Source organism: Propithecus coquereli, unplaced genomic scaffold, assembly GCF_000956105.1.
Source record: "Propithecus coquereli isolate 6110/MARCELLA unplaced genomic scaffold, Pcoq_1.0 Scaffold34, whole genome shotgun sequence".
Lineage (NCBI taxonomy): Eukaryota > Metazoa > Chordata > Mammalia > Primates > Indriidae > Propithecus > Propithecus coquereli.
Window position 1 is genome coordinate 8,635,863 of NW_012149063.1, and position 18,672 is coordinate 8,654,534.

General features: G+C 34.4%; 1 protein-coding gene across 1 annotated transcript in view; it reads right to left on the reverse strand.

The window, feature by feature from the left end:
• Positions 1-16,034, reverse strand: part of KIAA1715 (KIAA1715 ortholog) — a 73,839-nt gene extending 57,805 nt beyond the window's left edge. Inside the window, 5 exon segments of the mRNA XM_012650784.1 lie at positions 8,012-8,199; positions 8,948-8,989; position 9,404; positions 10,493-10,585; positions 15,904-16,034. Of these exon segments, the coding sequence (XP_012506238.1) occupies positions 8,012-8,199; positions 8,948-8,989; position 9,404; positions 10,493-10,585; positions 15,904-16,034 (455 nt within the window).
• Positions 16,035-18,672: the final 2,638 nt, after the last annotated feature.

Genomic DNA, 18,672 nt, shown 5'->3' on the forward strand with positions numbered 1-18,672 from the left:
TAGTTTTCCTTTTTCATGTGAGTTTAATTATCTGCATTTATCTTTCTTCCTAGTATTTCTAATACTAATGTTATTTCTTATATTCAGTAAGATATGGGATAAAATAATGCTTTTGGAAGAATGTTTAATAGAAAATTAAAATAGCTCTTCCTGGTTGAAAAAAAAAAGAAAATATAACAGAAATATCTATCTATGCATCTAAGAGCAAAGCATTAACATTCATAAAGCAAAACTAAAAGAAATATAGGGAAAAGTAGAAATACATTAGGATATAGAAGATCTATATAGTATAATAAGGTAGTTCTCATTGATAATATTAAACTCTGTGTACCTGAAAAAAGAGAATACATCTTCAAGTGTTCATTAAACATTTATAAACACTGGCCAAACAGCATACCATCCAAAAAAAGCAGTCAATAAATTCAAAGTAGAAATATTACTTAACAACATTCTCTGAAAGTAATGCAATAAAACTAGAAACGGTAACTAAGACAAAAACAAACATGGAAACATACACTTGCCACCTGGAAATAACTCCTATATTACAACTCCCTCAAAAAAAAATCATAATATCTTGAAAAAAAACAAATCACTACATATTAAGATCTGTGGCATAAAACTAAAGCAATGATCAGAAAATGTCGGTTCCAAATACATGTACAGTATATTGTGTTAATAAATAAGAATAAAAATAAATGAATTAAACATCCAATTTAAGTTACAAGAATAAAATAAGCCTAAAGAAAAGAATAAGAGAATTAATAAAAAGCAACAATTTTTTTAAAGCTGATTCTTTGGAGAAAAAGGATATGTAAACAGCTAATAAAAACAAACAAAAAAGAAACATATAGATACACAAAATAAACAGTAAGGAAGCAATAATCATAGATACAAAGAAAATTTTTTAAATCATGAGAAGATTACTACTATTATACTTATGCAAATACACTTTGAAACTATAGAATGGGTAATTTTATATATATAATATATATTATGTATATATAATTTTTAACAAAACTAACCTTGGAAGAAACAAAAAACCTAAAAGATTAACTACTATTTAATTTTAAAAGTAATCAAAAGCTACCTTCTATAAGAAACACCAAGCCCAAAAGGTTTCTAAGGGAATTCTAGTAATACCAAGCCTGTAAAGGACAGATCATGCCAGGACCATTTAAACTGTTCCAGGGCATTAAAAAATAAAGCTTTTAAATGTTTTTATAAAATGATCACAACACTGAAAATAGAAATTTTCCTGGAAATCAAGAATAATTCAATATTTAATATCATCCCCTCATATTAAGAGATGTAAGATGAAAAATCATATGGCTATCTCCATAGATGATGAAACTACATTTAACAAAATTCAACAACCTTTCTTGATTTAAAAAAAAAAGTCTAAAATAAAAATAGATAGAAAATTCCTAAACATGATCAAATATATCTGTCTCAACCCAAAAGTCAGAATAATGCCCAATGGGAAAACATTAGAAGCACTCCCAAAAAACATGTCAAGGATGTCCACTATTTTCTCTGTAATTTAACATTGTTCTGAAGGTATTAGCTAACACAATTAACCAAGAGAAAAAAAAAATCAAAAAACCAAAGGAGGTGGCAAAATTATTGCTATTTATAGATAATATGATTGCATATACTTGGAAATTCTCAAAGAATCAACCAAAAAAAGTACTATGAACAATAATTATTATAGTTGAATACAAAATTAGTATAGAAAATCACTACATTTATGTATACAATCATGTATACAATCAGTTCTAAGATACAAAAAACTCTTAACTCACATTCATCAAAACATTCCAGTTCTTTTCTGAATGAAACTGATGCTATCTGAAACATTAGTAAAGCATGAATTTTTGTTAAATATTATCTAGTAACTTGAACTAAAAAAATATAAATGTGTATTTCCAGGAGGAAATACTTGGAACCTCAATATAACAGAATCACACAAAGGATACAGTAAACATTTTAAAACTTTAATATTTGGTGTTTTACTATACTCAAACTAAAAATGCTAAAAGTTGAAATATAGCAGAATATCTAAAATACAATCAATACAATCAAATCTTTCTCACTTTTCCTAAATAATTAACATTCTATAAACCTGCCGGTTTTTCACCAACCTTCAGATTTGAAACATATTTTTACCTATATTTTACCCTTTCTGCCAAACTTAAGTGTTCTCTTTCAAACAACCACGTAAGTTCTACTCAATTTACCAAAATGCTTTTAGAGGAAATTTAGTAATATATAAAGCTAAAAATGAATTGATATACAGGTCTCAATATTTATAACTATGTTAACTATTTTGTCAGTTTATTTAACTGATAAATGCATCACCAAGAACTACCTTCACATTCAGGGAAACTAATCATGATTTATTTTGGTGTAAGGAATAAGGTAGGAATCACGTTTTTCTTGTTTTTGTTTGGCATATAACTCAACAATGTTTTCCCCCATTGACTGGAAATGTCATATTTACCATATATAAATAAAAACCATATCTAAACATTCCTTTTGAGTTTATTTCTGAATTCTCATATCTCTATGGTCTGTGTGCCTCTTTATACATTGTACCAAACAACCTCAATTAATGAAGTATTATAAAGGATTTGATGCATGGTAGACCTCTGCTTCTCATTCCTCTCCTTTTTCAGAATTACCATGGCTATTCCTACATTGTATTTTTCCATTAAAAACTATGGAATATGTGTGCCTAGATTTTTTAAATATTGTTGGTATTTTTATTGTGATCACACTTTTTTAGATTAATTTAGGGAGAACTGATCTCATTACAATACTGAGTTTTCCCACCCAAGAACAGGATATGAAATGTCTAGAAAGTTATAATTTGTAAAAAAAAAAAATAAGGTGTCCAGGAGTAAAAGTCTATAGAAGATTGCTTGTGGAGTTAGTTAATGGTAGAAACAAAACTTAATGGTTGTTCACTTAGAAAATGAACCAATTCCAAGGTAATGTATATCTACCAGCATAATGCAGAAACACCAAATTGTAACTGTAACCCAAACCTGCCCTCACTATAGTAACCTTAATGACTCCTATGAAATAAATTTGGCATTCGGATTACAATTTAAGTTTCAGTAATAGATGAAAAGATCAGAGAGAGATATAAATATACTACTGAATCTGAAAGACAGAAAAACAATGCATAGAATTATACCAAGTTCCTCCATATTATATCCTGAGGTGAAGATATAATAACATCTCAAAGTTTCTTTTTATAGAATATTGATATTTTACCATAAAGGATTATTTTGGAATAGTTATACAATATAAGCTCAGTCCTGATTCACGACCTCTCTGGTAAAAGCATTTGGGAAACTAGAAATGTAGTGACAGCAGTCAATTTTTGCAGATATCAGGTAGATTTCTAAGCTATATAATCAATGTAGACAGTGATGAGCAAACAATACACCTTATTGCTCCTTCTGCCTCCGGTTCTTTAAGTAAATCCTAGTCCAGCCCTCAAAACTATTTGCTAGCATTTGGATATTTGTGCCTCTAAACTTTATGTTGAAATTTGATCCCCAATGTTGGAAGTGGGCCTCATGGGAGATGTTTGGGTCATGGGGGTGAATCCCTCATAAATAGATTAATGCCCTCCCTTGAGGAGGTAAGTGAGTCCTGGCTCTACTAGTTCCCAACAGAACTGGTTGTTTTAAAAAAAAAAAAAAAGCCAAGCACCTCCCACTTTTGCTTCCTCTCTTTCATCAGGCGATCTCTGCACACGCTGGCTCCCCTTCTCCTTCTGCCATGAGTGGAAGTGAGTCCCCACATAAAGTCCTCCCCAGAGGCAGATGCTGGTGCCATGCTTCTTGTACAGCCTGCAGAACGATGAGCCAAATAAACCTCTTTTCTTTATAAATTACCTAGCCTCAGGTATTCCTTTATAGCAAGACTGAATGGACTGAGAGACTGGTTCCAAAAAAAAAAGTCCAGAGATAAACTTGGGCCACAGTTCACATTACGCACAAAAGAAAATGTCATGTAGTAAGTCTTCTTTCTGTTTACCACAACATCCATTTTCACATTGTTGTGTTTTATTTCATGCTTTTTTGATTGTCATAGATCAGAAGGACAATTCTATTCTTTGTTGGATAAGAAGACTATGCTTCCAAAAGTGAAGAGCTCATTGAAATAGAAACTACAACAGTTGAGGACAAGGTCACAAATGTGAATGACACAAAGTGAAAAACGGCTCTGAAGCTTAACAAGCCAAGAAATATGAGATGCAGGTGATGCAGAACAGTCAGAGGGATACAGTAAGGATAATAAAAGCTTTGTACTCAAAATAGTGGAAAGATCAAACTGAGGAAATTACATTTTTCTTTTATTATTTATACCACGTTTTTACTGTAAGAAATTATATTTTTAAAGAAATAAAGTTTTTCTACTTTTAAAGAACAATTAGTATATGATTTATTTGCCAAAAAAATTTCTTATGAGTCATACTAGCAGATCTAGTAGATCATAATTTGTGGATATCCATTAGAATTAGAGCAGTAGAGTTCCCTAGCAGACATTCTTTTGCAACTAAATACAAATCTTTTATAATCAGAAAAATCAATCTCCATATGGAAACAGTTATAAAGTGTTTTTTTTAAGCATTTAAAAATACTTCAGTCAACTAAACATCTCATATTTATTCCCTTTCTAAATTTCTTTTCTCTCCTCTTATGAAAAAATATAAGGGAAACCAGGTAAAGGGGCTCAGCATTATACAATTCACTACTACATCTAGGATAAAAAGCATTCCAAAAGTTTTCAAAAAAGAAGGAAAATAGTGCTCGCTTCGGCAGCACATATACTAAAATTGGAAAGATACAAAGAAGATTAGCATGGCCCCTACGCAAGGATGACATTTTTTAAAAAAAAAAAAAAAAAAAAAGAAGGAAAATAAATTAGCAGAGACAATTATTAATATTTTGCAATATTATGCATGCAGTCAATTCTAGCTCTTTCATCTACATACAAAGTTAAATTTTTATGAGCTATAATTCCAATTTGAAAATATACCCTGCACTAAAGAGTAAACAAAATTTTTTATGGTAGTCCCAAAGAAAAAGATCCTACCTCCACTAAATCTCAAATCAAAAACCAAAGTATCACCCTTGATTCCTTCTTTTCCAATTTCTTCCTATCAAATTGTACCAGTTTTACCTCCAAAATATATCCAAGTCATCTATTCATCCCAGTGTCACTGGGCAGTCTAATCCATCTTCATCTTTAGATTAAACTTCTATAACAGCCCCCTGTTTTTACTCTTGCCCTCCTCTTACCTAATCTCCACATGGCGGCATGCATGATCCTCCTAAATCTCAGTATGTCATTCTTCCACTAAACCTTTACGAGCTTCCCATTATACCCAAAATGAAATTCGAACTCCTAACCCAGACCCTCCATGATCTGGAACCTGCCTGATTCTGCAAGCTCACCTCATATCACTCTACCTCTCAATCACACATTCCAGAAATACCTATCTTTTTGGCCCTCAAGTAAGTCATATTCGCTCCTAGTGAAGAGCCTTTGCATTTTCTGTTCTCTCTTCTTGGAAAGATCTTCCCTCAAATCTTGGACTTTGGTTTTTGTTTTTAGGATTTGAAGAACACGTTAGTATAAAAAATTCAAACAATACCAGAAAGTATATGGAAAAAAATAACTACTTGAAATTCCACTACCTAGAGAGAATTACCATTAATATTTCGAGTATAATGCTTTCATATTATCTATGATTATATGTGCCATTATACGTTATATGCATAAATAATCTTCCATAAATTCTAGCTCTTTCCAGATTGGTTCTTCCTCATACTTTGGTTCTCAACCCAAATACCAATTCCTCAAAAGAGGCCTTCCAGGACCATCCTCAAAGTAGCCTATTTCTATCACATCACCCTGTTTATTGTCTTCATTGCACTTCTCTCTCTCTAAATTAACTGTTTACTTGTCTCTGTGTTCTCTCTTTCCAAACCCAGTAGAATGTGAACTCCCACAGGGCACTATTTTTTCTGTCACTGGGGTCTAGCCTAATACCTAACATATTGCAGGTGCCCAATATCTAATGAATGACGAGATGATAGCTTTGATTAACATTTATAAGCTACCAAATCCTAAATTTATATCTCCCATTCAAATTTCTCTCCTGAGCTTCGTACTCATACTTAACTGCCCCCTGGCAGCTCCATCTGGAAAGCACACGAGTATTTTAATCTCAGTGGGTCACCAAACCTGCCCCTCCTCATGTCACTCCGTATTTAGATGAATGACACTACCATCAACCAAACTTCCCAACTTTAGTTTTATCCTTGATATGCTTCTCCCCGCTCACCCCATATCCAATTAGTCACCAAAGTCTCTCCATATTACTTCAACTCTACCTCCTAAATCCCTTCAATCCATCTATTTCATTCAGTCCATCTGCTTCTCAACTCCACCACTCCAGTGCAAATCACCATCCATCATTTCCCTCCTAGACAGCTATAATAACCTTCTCACTGCTCCCCACTGTAGACCCCAGTGGCTACAATGGCTTCCCACTATTTTTAGAATAGAGCCTAAAGTCCTTATCATGGACTACAAGGCTCACATGAAATATCCATTGCCTAACTACCTAGCCTTTTCTCTATAATCCAGTCTTTTCCTTCTTTTAATTCTTTAAATCTACTTTGCTGTAGCCCACCTCAGGGTCTTCAAGTGTGCTGTTTCTTCCACCTAAACACTCTATCCACCACGTCCCACCACCCTGGACACACATATTCATCCTTCAGGTCTCAAACTCAAACATCACTTCCTTGGGTAGTCTGTGGTACGCAGAAATCTAAAGAAATCCTTACCCTTATTGCAAAGATTTCCATCCTCTGGTTACACAATGAAATAGTAATGTAGATACTGCTATGAAGGGACTATGCAGACATAACTAAGGTTATTACTCAGTTGATTTTTAAGATAAGGATATTATCCTGGTGGGTCTAATATAATCACTTAAGCTCTCAAAAGCAGAGCTTTCTCCCAGCTAAGGGTAGAACAGGAAGTCACAGAGATGCAACAGAATTCAGTTAACAACCTGACTGATCCTGGAAGCAGATTCTCCCCCTAGAGACTCCAGATAAGACTCCAAGCCAGCTGATACCTTGATTTAGGCTTGTGAGACTCTAAGCACAGAACCCAGTCAAGCCACCTGAACTTCTGACATACAGAACTTTGATATAATAAATGGGTGCTATTTTAAGGTACTAAATTTGTGGCAGCAATGGAAAACTAACACAGAAGCTCTTCCTTGACCCCCACCCAGGCTAGATTAGTGCCCCTATTAAATGCTCCCATAATATTTTGCACTTCTCATTCACAACATTCATCATACTTATTATTTAATGTATGCAGTCTAAGATCTGTAGAGATTTTGTGTTTTTGTGACCATATACCATAAATGTTTGTTGACTGAATGAACAAACTTTTTATTCAACTCTCAAAATGTTTAATTATGATATACTTCGTGTACAGTGCTATAGTATAAAATATTTCTAAAATAAGGGTCAATTGCTTTATAGCAGTGATTAAAAAGAGGGGAAGAGAGTTGGGATGAATGTAATATATTCAGAAGCATTTGAGCAGTTATTCTTTTGGTTTTACAAACTCTCCCCCACTTGCCATTACTCCTCACTCCATGCCCAATGCCCCCAGGGATACATGGCTATCTAGTAGAAAATCACAAAACATTGCCATACAGAGCCATTATTACTAATATCACTAGGTGAGATTCCTCAGGTATGTTGAATTATAAATAAAACCTTAAAACAATTGTTCTACTATTTAAAAAAAAAAATTTCAAACTGTAAAAAAATCCAAATTTATCTAATCTGAGACATTACCATTTAATAATAAAAAGAGACTGAATATATTATATAAATTAAATATATAGTCAAACTATCTTGTCAGAAAAGGGAAAAATGAATAAAAAGAAAAATTTACTTACATCAATGGAAAAGCAAAAAACGGGAGTGTCATGGCAAGTCTTGCTGTAAATTCATCAGGAAGATACCACAAGTATACAATTAAGCATGTAAACAGATAGAGAACTGAAGAATACAGAATTAATCTTCCAACCCATAATTTTTGTAATCTCTGATTTTTTTCCCTAAATTCTTCCAAAGCTTGAATTTCCTGTTAAAAGAAAATTATTCCATATTATTAAAGCTCAAACTTCACAAAGAAATTAAAATGTTAAAAAATTTTAACATGACCAAAAGGTTATATTTAAGAAAGAACCCTTAAAACTCAATAAAATATAATACCCTGTTTAAAACAAAGCATGACATGAATATGAAAACTAAAAAATGGAGTTAAAAATGTATAATGCCTATTCCTGACAAATCACTTTTTACAATGCAAAATTTAATAGTAGTTTTAACCTACCAAATTGGCAAAGATTAGAGGAATGAAATTGGCATTAGTAAATAATTACTGAGTCAAACAAGTAATAATTCTCCCTATCTAGGCCTAAACAAAGAAAAATCTAGCAATAAAAGACAAAATTAATAAAAATTAAAACAGTAACCCATATTAGATTCTTTCACTCTATTCATTACTATCAATATTTACAGGGAATAACCATTTTTGGTAATGACAGAAAATATAAGAAGCTGTGAAACTTTAGAGACGAATAAAAATCATTGCAGACTATCTTATAATCTATTTTATCCTATCGGTAACATTGATTTACACCATGCTGTAGATCTAATTTCATTCTAACAGGCTCTGTTACTTGATACAGACTTCTTAAGTCACTGATAGACTTGATATTTTGAGATCATGTAACATACCAGATCTGGTCTCCAAAATAATATTTACTAAAATAATATTTACTTAATACCTAAAATAAATTAAAATACCTCACAGCCGAAGAACATACCTTATCTATACTTTCTAGAACTTCTACAGTTGAAGGTTTTGTCTGTTATGGAAATAGAAATAAGAGACACCATTAAAACTTGTTACTGCAAACTTAGAAATATTTTGGTTTCTATAATCATTAAAAAAACACTTTAATTCAAAGTTAGTCTTTTCAAATGTTGTCAAGCAATATGTATTTCTATTTACATATAACTAAGATTTATTTAAATAAGAATTATAATTATAAACAGAACTACATAAGAGTAAAGAAATAAGCATTTTCCTACTTACTTTATTTTTAGTCCTAGAAGGATTTTCAATTTCTAGCTCAACTTTTACCATTCTTAACCTCAATTGAACATAATTTTATAGAGAGAAACAAATTTTCCTCCAAGAAAAATTTTCTTAGATTATTCAAAAGAATTCACAGTCTAAAGATGGTCTGATCTGCTATTGCTAAAAGTTCCCTTAGGACTCTAAAGGTCAAAATCAACAGGCTACCTTCATTCTGAATTCCTAAAGTACTTTTTTAAAGATCAGATTTTAAAATGGCATCTAGAATACCACATTATAGCAAAGCTTATTTGCCAAAGTTATTTTTTACACACCTAAAATAAAAACCAGCCAAAATGGCTCATGTAATACTTGAGAAAATATTTACCAATTACATACTCAACAATCCAAGAGGGTAATAAATATCAATTCATTATAGTTCCCATAAGAGTTGTTAACATTGAGCTAAACCATATGAAATTACCATTTTTGTAAGTCAAAGTAGTTGAATATTGGCAATTTCATATAGTTCAACCTAATAAGACAAAGAAGAGATAAATTTGAACTGCAGGCAGACTATCATAAGGTCATAAGAAGGGAGTCATTAAAACACCAATTGAAAACAAGGCTGTTCCAGCAAGAGTACAAAAACTACATTATATACAAAGTATAGTTGGACTCCATTATTATGGTAATAAGGAGTCAAAAAATAAGCAGTTTATCCTAGACTACCTTATCTCCTCTTAGATTAGAAAAGACCATTGATCAATATAATTTATATTTTCTACCTATAAATTGAGTTAGTCCTCTAAAGACTTATCCAATAAAATCAAACTACATTTCTTATTTTGTTTAACCTATAATTCCTAAAAGCATATGCAGTGTGATTTTAGTCAATATTTGTGACAAGCTTTAAGTAAAAAGATATAGTCTGTAAAAAACTTAAGTATGGTATAAAATACTTATTTTCAACTACCTTCCAAATAAGTTTGAAATTTAGGAAGTATAAGAAGAAAACAAAAAAAGATAACCGTTTGCACACAAATACAGAAATAATAATTCTGTGAAAGTGAAATAATTCTGTTCAACAGAGATATCAGACACCTATAGAACAAGTAGAACTTTTCCAAACAGAAAAGTAATTCAGAAGAGAAGAAAGAAAGAAATTAAACAGAGTTAAGGGTAATATCAAACTACTATTCAAGGCTATACCACCAAAGGAGATTTTTACAAATGGCTTTATATGATATTTTTATGTTAGATTTAGGAACTAGCTATAAAGAAAAGTAACTTACCCTCCATCGAGAAAATAATCCACCCATCTTTTATTTGTAGAAACTGGGCACAATGATAAATATCATCAATTGTTCAAAGGAATTCACAGCTAGAAATAAGGCAAGTATTTTAAAAATTTAAGTTAAGCACAAAGCATACCTACTATAAAATTTAAATACTGCAATACTAAAAATACTATGAAATATTAATTTCTTTGGACTCTACTTATATGAAATGCAAATTCAGACAGTCATTTAGATAGAGTCCACCTTTTTAAAATCCACTCTTCAAAACTAGAACATATTTAAAAGTGAAAATAAAGCTGGAAAGACTTTTTAAATGACAAAACATTTTAGAAGTGTATATTCATACCACTTTGTGATTTTCTGTTCTTTAAAGTAGGTTCTCTGTATTGTTCTTGCAACAAAAGTTTTATTATACTACTTTCATTCTACATACTTAAATAAAACCGTTTCTGTCATTCAGTTGTCTCCTAACTAAACTATTTAGTTGAAATTAGGAATGTTTTACAATGTTCAGAATAACATCACCTTACAAGTAATAACAGAAAACCAACTGGATTTTGAATAAAAATAAGAATTACAAGGCTACCTGTGACCTTGAACAAATCATTCAATGATTCTGAGTCTTAATTTTCTTTTCTGTACATTAGAGTTAATAGTACCACCACTTTCTCACAGGATAGTCTTTATTATTACCATCTTATAAATAAGAAAACTAAGGGAAAAGAGGGTTTAGTGATCCCAACAGTTCAGAAGAAACATGGCCTAAAGTCCCTTTATCTCCAAGACTTCTGGTCTCTATTACTAAACACTACTGTTCCACACCCAAATAAACAATTCTCTCTGAAATTTTGTCTGAGTCCCTCAAAAGAGTTGGCCTTCATTTCAGCTAGCTGTATAGACCCTTCCTTTAGTTGTTTTTCTGTGACTCTCAAGTGTTTTATAATAGACTCAGCAATATTATACTCTAAATCAATTATCAGTCAATAATTACATAAATTTTTATTCTTTTCAGTTGAAATGGCAAAAGTGTACTTTCATATTTTTACCAGGTTATAGTTAGATATTTGCCAATGTGTGAAACTACTTCATTTCTACCCCCTCAAAAAAATCATCTAGGCCACACTCCTCACATTTTTTAACCATAAATGTAACCACAAAATACCAGTATCAAATAAGAACATTTACTCTGCAATGCCATTTATATATTGGATTTAGCATAAGGCATACCTATCTTGGAGTTACTTAATTAAAAAGGTAACAAGGGGCCTAACTATAAAATATTTTCACTTACAAAGTAATTTCTAAGGACAGAAATAACTTTAATCTGTCCTGAAAAATTCTGAAGTGTATAAATAGAATGAATGTTACAAGTCACATTTAAGGTGCAATCTAAATATTATTAATCATTTAGTGTCAGCTCAGTATTCGAATTTCTAAAATTTCTAAAATGTGGTTGCAGGAAATCTAGGCATTTCAATAAATAAAAGTTTAAATTTCCATCTGAGTCAGGACATTAAATCTAAAAACGTTCCTGAGATGCTAAAAATAATCATCAAGAAAGGTGGGTAGAGGGGAGAGATTCATATAAACCATTTGTTATTCTCAAAGTATACATCATTCCATTACTTGGGAACTAGTTCATGGTATGTAGCATACATATGGTATGTAGCATATGGTATTTTATACACAACTGACTTACACATTTTGGTTTGAAACAATTATATCCCTCCAAGTCAAGTCTGTAACCGTCACACCCTGGGACTGTGATCGGAGTTTTTAATATTTGAAATTAATGGCAACAACGATATAAACACTTGGTAAGTTCTTCATTTCTAACAGGCCCTAAAACAAATACTTTACACGAATTTTATCATTTAGCTACTACTATTCCTCCCTTTTACAAATGAGAAACCTGAGGCTAGAGAATTGAAAAGATTTGCTAAGTAAGGTCCCAAAGACATTAAGTAGCAGAGCCAGACATAACATTTTCGGTTTGATTTTTTTAAAAAGCACCCAGTTATTCGCAATAAAACAAAATCAGAAATAAAGTGACAAGCTTTTATATAGACCAGGCTGGAATATTTTTATATAAAATATATGAAAGCACCTCTGACGTTCTCAAATAGTTGATATACAGAACTACTGAAATGGAAAGTAAGTAATAAACACAAGAGACAGTATTAATACAATGTATCATGTAGCCCAATTCCTTTTATTTGATTAAATTTGAATGCTTGAATCTACACTAAAGAGAAGTTAAAGGATTTGCCAAAATCATGTAGCTCCAGCTAGGGGCAGAACTAGTACTAGATGTCTGCAACTACAGCCTTTTTTACTGAATATCACTTCAAAATAAGTATAATATGAAATATATGCATGGTATCACAATTAATACTAAATTTGACACTAATTATTGGAGTGTTGGAGTGTTGCTTGGAGAATTGTTTTGGTATTAATGAAACAATCTACTGCTTAGCCCCTAAGATCCCTGAAGCAAGGATTGTGCTTTTAAATTTCGCCTCTAAAACAACATTAGAGTAATAGTCATTAAACGCCATATCCATGCTTTCAGGTTCATAATCAAAGAAACAGTCAACCTTCATTGTTGCAGCATTTTTTTCCCATCAAATCCTGGTATTAAAGAAACTGATATACTATAATGCACATGTAATGGATGGTACTCTCCAGCAGACATGAAAATATAACAAAATTAAGTAATTAAATCACATATTTCTCTGTAACTTTAATTTCTTTTTTTCTTAGGATCAGACTGATCTAAATATAACTTTAATGTCATATTGCTTCTATATTCAACCACTGGTTCTCTCCTTTCCACCCAAACATCTAAACTCCAATTCCTGCGGCCCATCACTTACTATGGAATCTTAGACAAATAAGTTATTTAACTTGTTTGTTACTCAATTTCCTCAACTGCAAAAGAGGAATATGTAGTTAAGGAACCTGTTAAATGTTGAAAGGCTTAAATGACATAATGTATTCTACACTATTTACAACAGTGCCTGACACATAGTAATTGCTCTATACAAATTAACTGTTTTTACTTCTGTGGTCTTTGCTGTTATTTAATCCATCTCTGCTTCCTTTCAAATACATGGGAACCAAATAACTCTAGCATTCCCTTCTGAAGCATAAATCAATTTGCTTGCCCTTGATTGGACAGATGGTTCAACCCCAAGTGGCTTGTCTCCAAGAACTCTTCCATGAACATGTACATCGAGTCTTTTTCCACTGTGATATCACAATGGGATTTGTCATGACCTTAAGAGCTGGGTGCATCTAAATATGTTTTTCAATGAACAGTAATGTCCACCATATTATTTGAATATTTTCTACTAATTGCTATTCACACTCAGGTTTGGGTGTCAGAATTTAAAATCTTGGGAAATGTTTTTCTTAAATTTTCAGCTCACTTCAAGTCACATTAAAATAATGAAGTAAAATTGACCTGGATTCAAAATATGGTTCAACCACATACTAGCTATGAGATCTTGGGCAAATTACTTAAACTCTCTCAGTTATTGCATTTGTAAAATGATAAAAAATATTTATATTTCATAGAATTGTTATATGAATTAAATGAAATTATATATCACTTGGTATAGTGCCCAACACATAGTAAGTGCTTAATAAGTTGTAGCCATTATTATTACTTTACCAGAAAACTCATGTATTTATATGGAACACATTTCTAACTTCCTATAAAGAAAACACCTATTTCATAATTTTAAAATTGGAAAATAAAATTACAGTTTATATTTTTACTGAAATTGTATTGCTCTCATTTTCTCTAGTATTAAAAATAATGCAAAATAAAAATATTCTGCACTCCTCCATTTAAAAAACCTTGTAGGTCTTTGGAGGAAAAAAACAAAGGTAGCTTTATGTTTATCAAGTTCCAAACTTAAGTATAAACTATTTAATCAACATCAACAGTAACTCCATAATGCATTGTACTATACAACTTAAGGTTAAAGACGATTTGTTCTAGAACTCTAACTTTGAAATGAAAGATAATTCTGAAATATCCCAAACCACATTTATTGCCTCCCACAAAAAATATTAATGAAAAGAAGTACACTCCTAAAAGCACTTTTAATAGATAATGATTAAGTGCTTCCCTTCATGGTAAGTGAATTTTCATTCTGAACTACCAAAAAATGACTATTTGATTAGAAAGATTTCTATTATGAAATCATTTTTGATAGCCATGTAAGTCTCCCTTTCCTTATATTCTTTCAAGTTAATATATAAACACTATAAAAGTTATGAACAGCATTACTGAGCTGATCTCAACATCTGACAGAGAATCTTAAAATTCTAATTTTAAATGCACCACTCTTGTTTAAGAAAGTGTTCAAAATCAACTTGGACCTCCTAAGAACAAACTATGGGGGCTGCTGAGGACAAGGGATTAGCTTTCCCTGCCAGTTTGAACATATTTCTGAAACAAAGTTTACTCACACCCACCAAACCGCTGTTGAATAGGGTCGATTTTGTCAATGGTGACATCTAGGCCACAGAGAAAGGAGAAAACAGTAGACACTAAGCACCACAAACCAGAGGCCAAGAGGAAAAAGCACAACATGGAAAACTGAGTGACTCATAGGTCCTACTTGGTACTGTGACAGTAACATCAGCAAAACTGAATTCTCCAATTCTCACTCTCTCTACCCGCAAATGCAATATTAAGGAATTAAAACTACGTATTGATATAGTTTAGACCAGCTTTTCTCCACCTGCCACACCCATGACACTGCACATCTTCGCCCTTCCCCTCCACCCTTCACACCGCCCACCATTCCTCAAATATGGACAATGGGTGTAGAGCTGCTGCTCTAAGTAGCACATAATCCACGCCCACACGCCAGAGCCGAGCAGCATGACACTGACAGTTTTCAGTCCCTTCCGATCTTTCCAGTTCTTGGAGCCTCCGCACAACCCAGAAAAAGAAGATATGGACAGAACACTCAAAGCGGATAGTTTAGCGTAGGATCTGCTAGTTTGGGACCTTCTGACCCTTTTCCTCGACACAGGTGGGCCAAAAAGCTGGGGCTCAAGCCAGTCACCACCTGGAATCTCTGAGAACAGAGCTGGGGAAACTACCAGACTTGGCGGGGCAGAACCGGGTCTCCAGCACTCCAGAACCACCTCTGCCACTGTGCTAGGAAATCAAGGGGACGAGGCGGCCGGACTGGGTCAGCGCGCTCCATAACGGGAGTATGCCCGGCTGCCGCCGCAGAGCTCTTAGGCCACTTGGCATGCGGCGGGGGCACCTGGGAGAAGCAAGCGGGGGAACGGGGAGCTTATTTCCCCCGGGGAAAGCTCAGCGCGCCTCCCCCCTACAAAGCCCTCCCAACCGCCCGCATCTTGAGCGCTCTACCTGGGAGAAGCCGGCACAGCCCGGCCCTGGCGTCCGCCCCTGCCAGCCTCGGCGGCCACCGCACAGCCTGCCTCCAGAGCAGGCAGCAGCCGCCACCGACAGAACGCTGGGCCCGGCCAGCTCCTTCCCATCAAACCCCGCGCTCCCGCCGCCCGCCAATAGGCGCCGCGGCCGGCGCGCGCCGCTCATCCGTCATGTGACTGGGAGCGGGGCGGGCAGTTGGGGCGCGGCAGGCCGAGCGGTTGGCCTGGGGACGCCAGTCGCTGTGTGCCCCGCAACCCCCTTAGTCTGCTCATCTTCTCGGGGTTGTAGTGCCATTTATCATGACTCTTACAATACAGTTATTTCTTACTCTTCTTTTGCCTCCTTTTCTTTTATTTCAGAATATTACGGGGGTACAAACGTTTAGGTTACATATATTGCCTTTAATGCCTCCTTTTCTTTTAATGCCTGTTCTGCCAAGTCTCGCCGGAGGAAGAAAACCCCGAAACTGGTCCTGGTGGTCCCAGACCGCCATGAGAGAAAAGAGCGGGGGGGACAAAGGTTGGGGAGTTGAGGAGGGTGGAGATGGGCGCGCCTGGAAAAGGAGCGCCTCCTGAAGAGTCCCGGGAGAGCTGCCCGGCAGCAAGCTGCAGCGCTGGTTAAGACTGCACAGCTGAGAAGAGGCCAATTCCCAAACAAGCCGGTGGAGAAAATTCAGCCTGGACCCCGGGAATGCTGGAAGCTTTTGTCACTCATGGACGTCAAAAAGGGTCCTTTGATGACGCTTACCTCACAAGCTTGAGACGCCAAATGATGTTTATTTCAAACCGGCGGATAAGAACGTAAGCTGAGTTTTTGGTCTTAAAACTTTTAACCTCAAGAACATTCTCCAGAGACCCTGAAACGTGGGCCCACGAAAAACCACCCAGGCTATATTTGAGATTTGAAACATTGACTAAACGGTGTTAAGTTTCCTAGTCAACAGGATAAGACAAATGCTAAATAAACGATTCTTGAATGAGAAAAATTACTAGAGATGTGCACATGACAACGTGGATAAGGATAGGGAAACTTCAGGGAAGGTTTTTATCATGTTTTACACCTGTGACATGTTTTATCCCATGTGCAAACGTTTTTCATGTTTTTTTTTCCTACTTCAGTTGTATACACATATTATAAAATAAAAAGTTCCTATGATTTTAAAGAGTATAATAGTTTTAAAATGCTGTGTTTAAACTTTGACAACACAAACAGGTAAAGAAAGAAAAACTGAGCATAGTATCTAGTTGATAAGAATCGTTTTTTTATATTGGAAGCTACCAAATAATTCACTGTTGGAGTTCCTTGCCCTAAATACTAAAATCTTTAGTTACAGCTCTGTAAACTTGCAAGGATGAAAGCAAGGGAACTAAAGTTTAGTGAGTTACTGTGGATCAGGCACTTACGAATGTAGAAGAAAATGTACAGAGACACTTCACCTGTTTTGATACAAACATTTAACCATTTTGTTTTTCAACCTTTGCTGTTTCACAGTATTAAAGTCCTATGTATACCATGGAGTACTATTCAGCTTTAAGAAACAATGGTGATATAGCACCTCTTGTATACTCCTGGATAGAGCTGGAACGCATTCTACTAAGTGAGGTATCCCAAGAATGGAAAGACAAGGACCACATGTACTCACCATCAAATTGGTATTAACTGATCAACACATAAGTGCACATATAAGAATAACATCTATTGGATGTTGGGCAGGGGGGAGGGGGAGGGGGAAGGAGGGAGGAGGGGACGGGTATTTGCATACACAAAGAGTGCAATGCGCACCACCCGAAGGATGGACATATTTGAAACTCGGACTTAGGGGCTGGGGGGGGGGGCAAGGGCAACATACGTAACCTAAACATCTGTACCCCCATAATATGCTGAAATAAAAAAAAAAAGTCCTATGCAGCTATGCAAGTACATCTCACTCCAGAAAGATCTCCTTTCCTAAGAGAACCAGAAAAAATGATTTTTCTGCTTGCTAATGATTTGTCCTCTACTCTTAATTGAGCCATCAATGTCTATGGTGAGGAAAAGGAAAAACAGGAGGCAGGGGAAACAGAACTACCTGGATGCAAGAGATTCCAAAAACCTAATCTTGAGTTAAAATTCCCTAGGGAATTGCTCTAGGGAGAGGAGAGATTTGACCTGGCAAGGGGAGAGAGAGAGAGAGAGAGAGATGTATTTAATCATTAACTCTTTTAATCCTCTCAACAACATTTTAAGGTTAGTGTCATTTTTCAAATGAGAAAAGTGGAAAGATTCTGCACATTGTTGATGGTAACTCTAAACTACTGCCTCTTTTATATCAAGAAGTAAGAGTTTGTCAAGCAAATAAAGTTAGGGAAAGACATTACAAGTAGAGAAATCAACTTATGCACTATGTGGCTGGACTACAGGGTGATTACAAATATTTATTGACAAGGCCCTGTGTTATGTGCTGAGGATACAGAGATAAATAAAAACAACTGTCCGAAGGCAGCTGACATTAGTGTGAAAAACCTTAAAAAGAAAAAAAGAAAGAAAAATACGATACGAGTAAGTGCTGTGATAGAGGCTAATGTTCAAGGTATTAGAAAATGATAAGACAACAGCAGTCAAAGGGGATGTGTGAAAGCCAATGAAGATGCTGCTTTAGCAAGAGTCCAAGTGTCAAGAGTTATCCCCTACTAATCCTAAAATTGTTCTAGGATAGAGTCTAAGGAAGTGAAATCAGAAGAATACCAGGGAATATTTTGAGAGAGG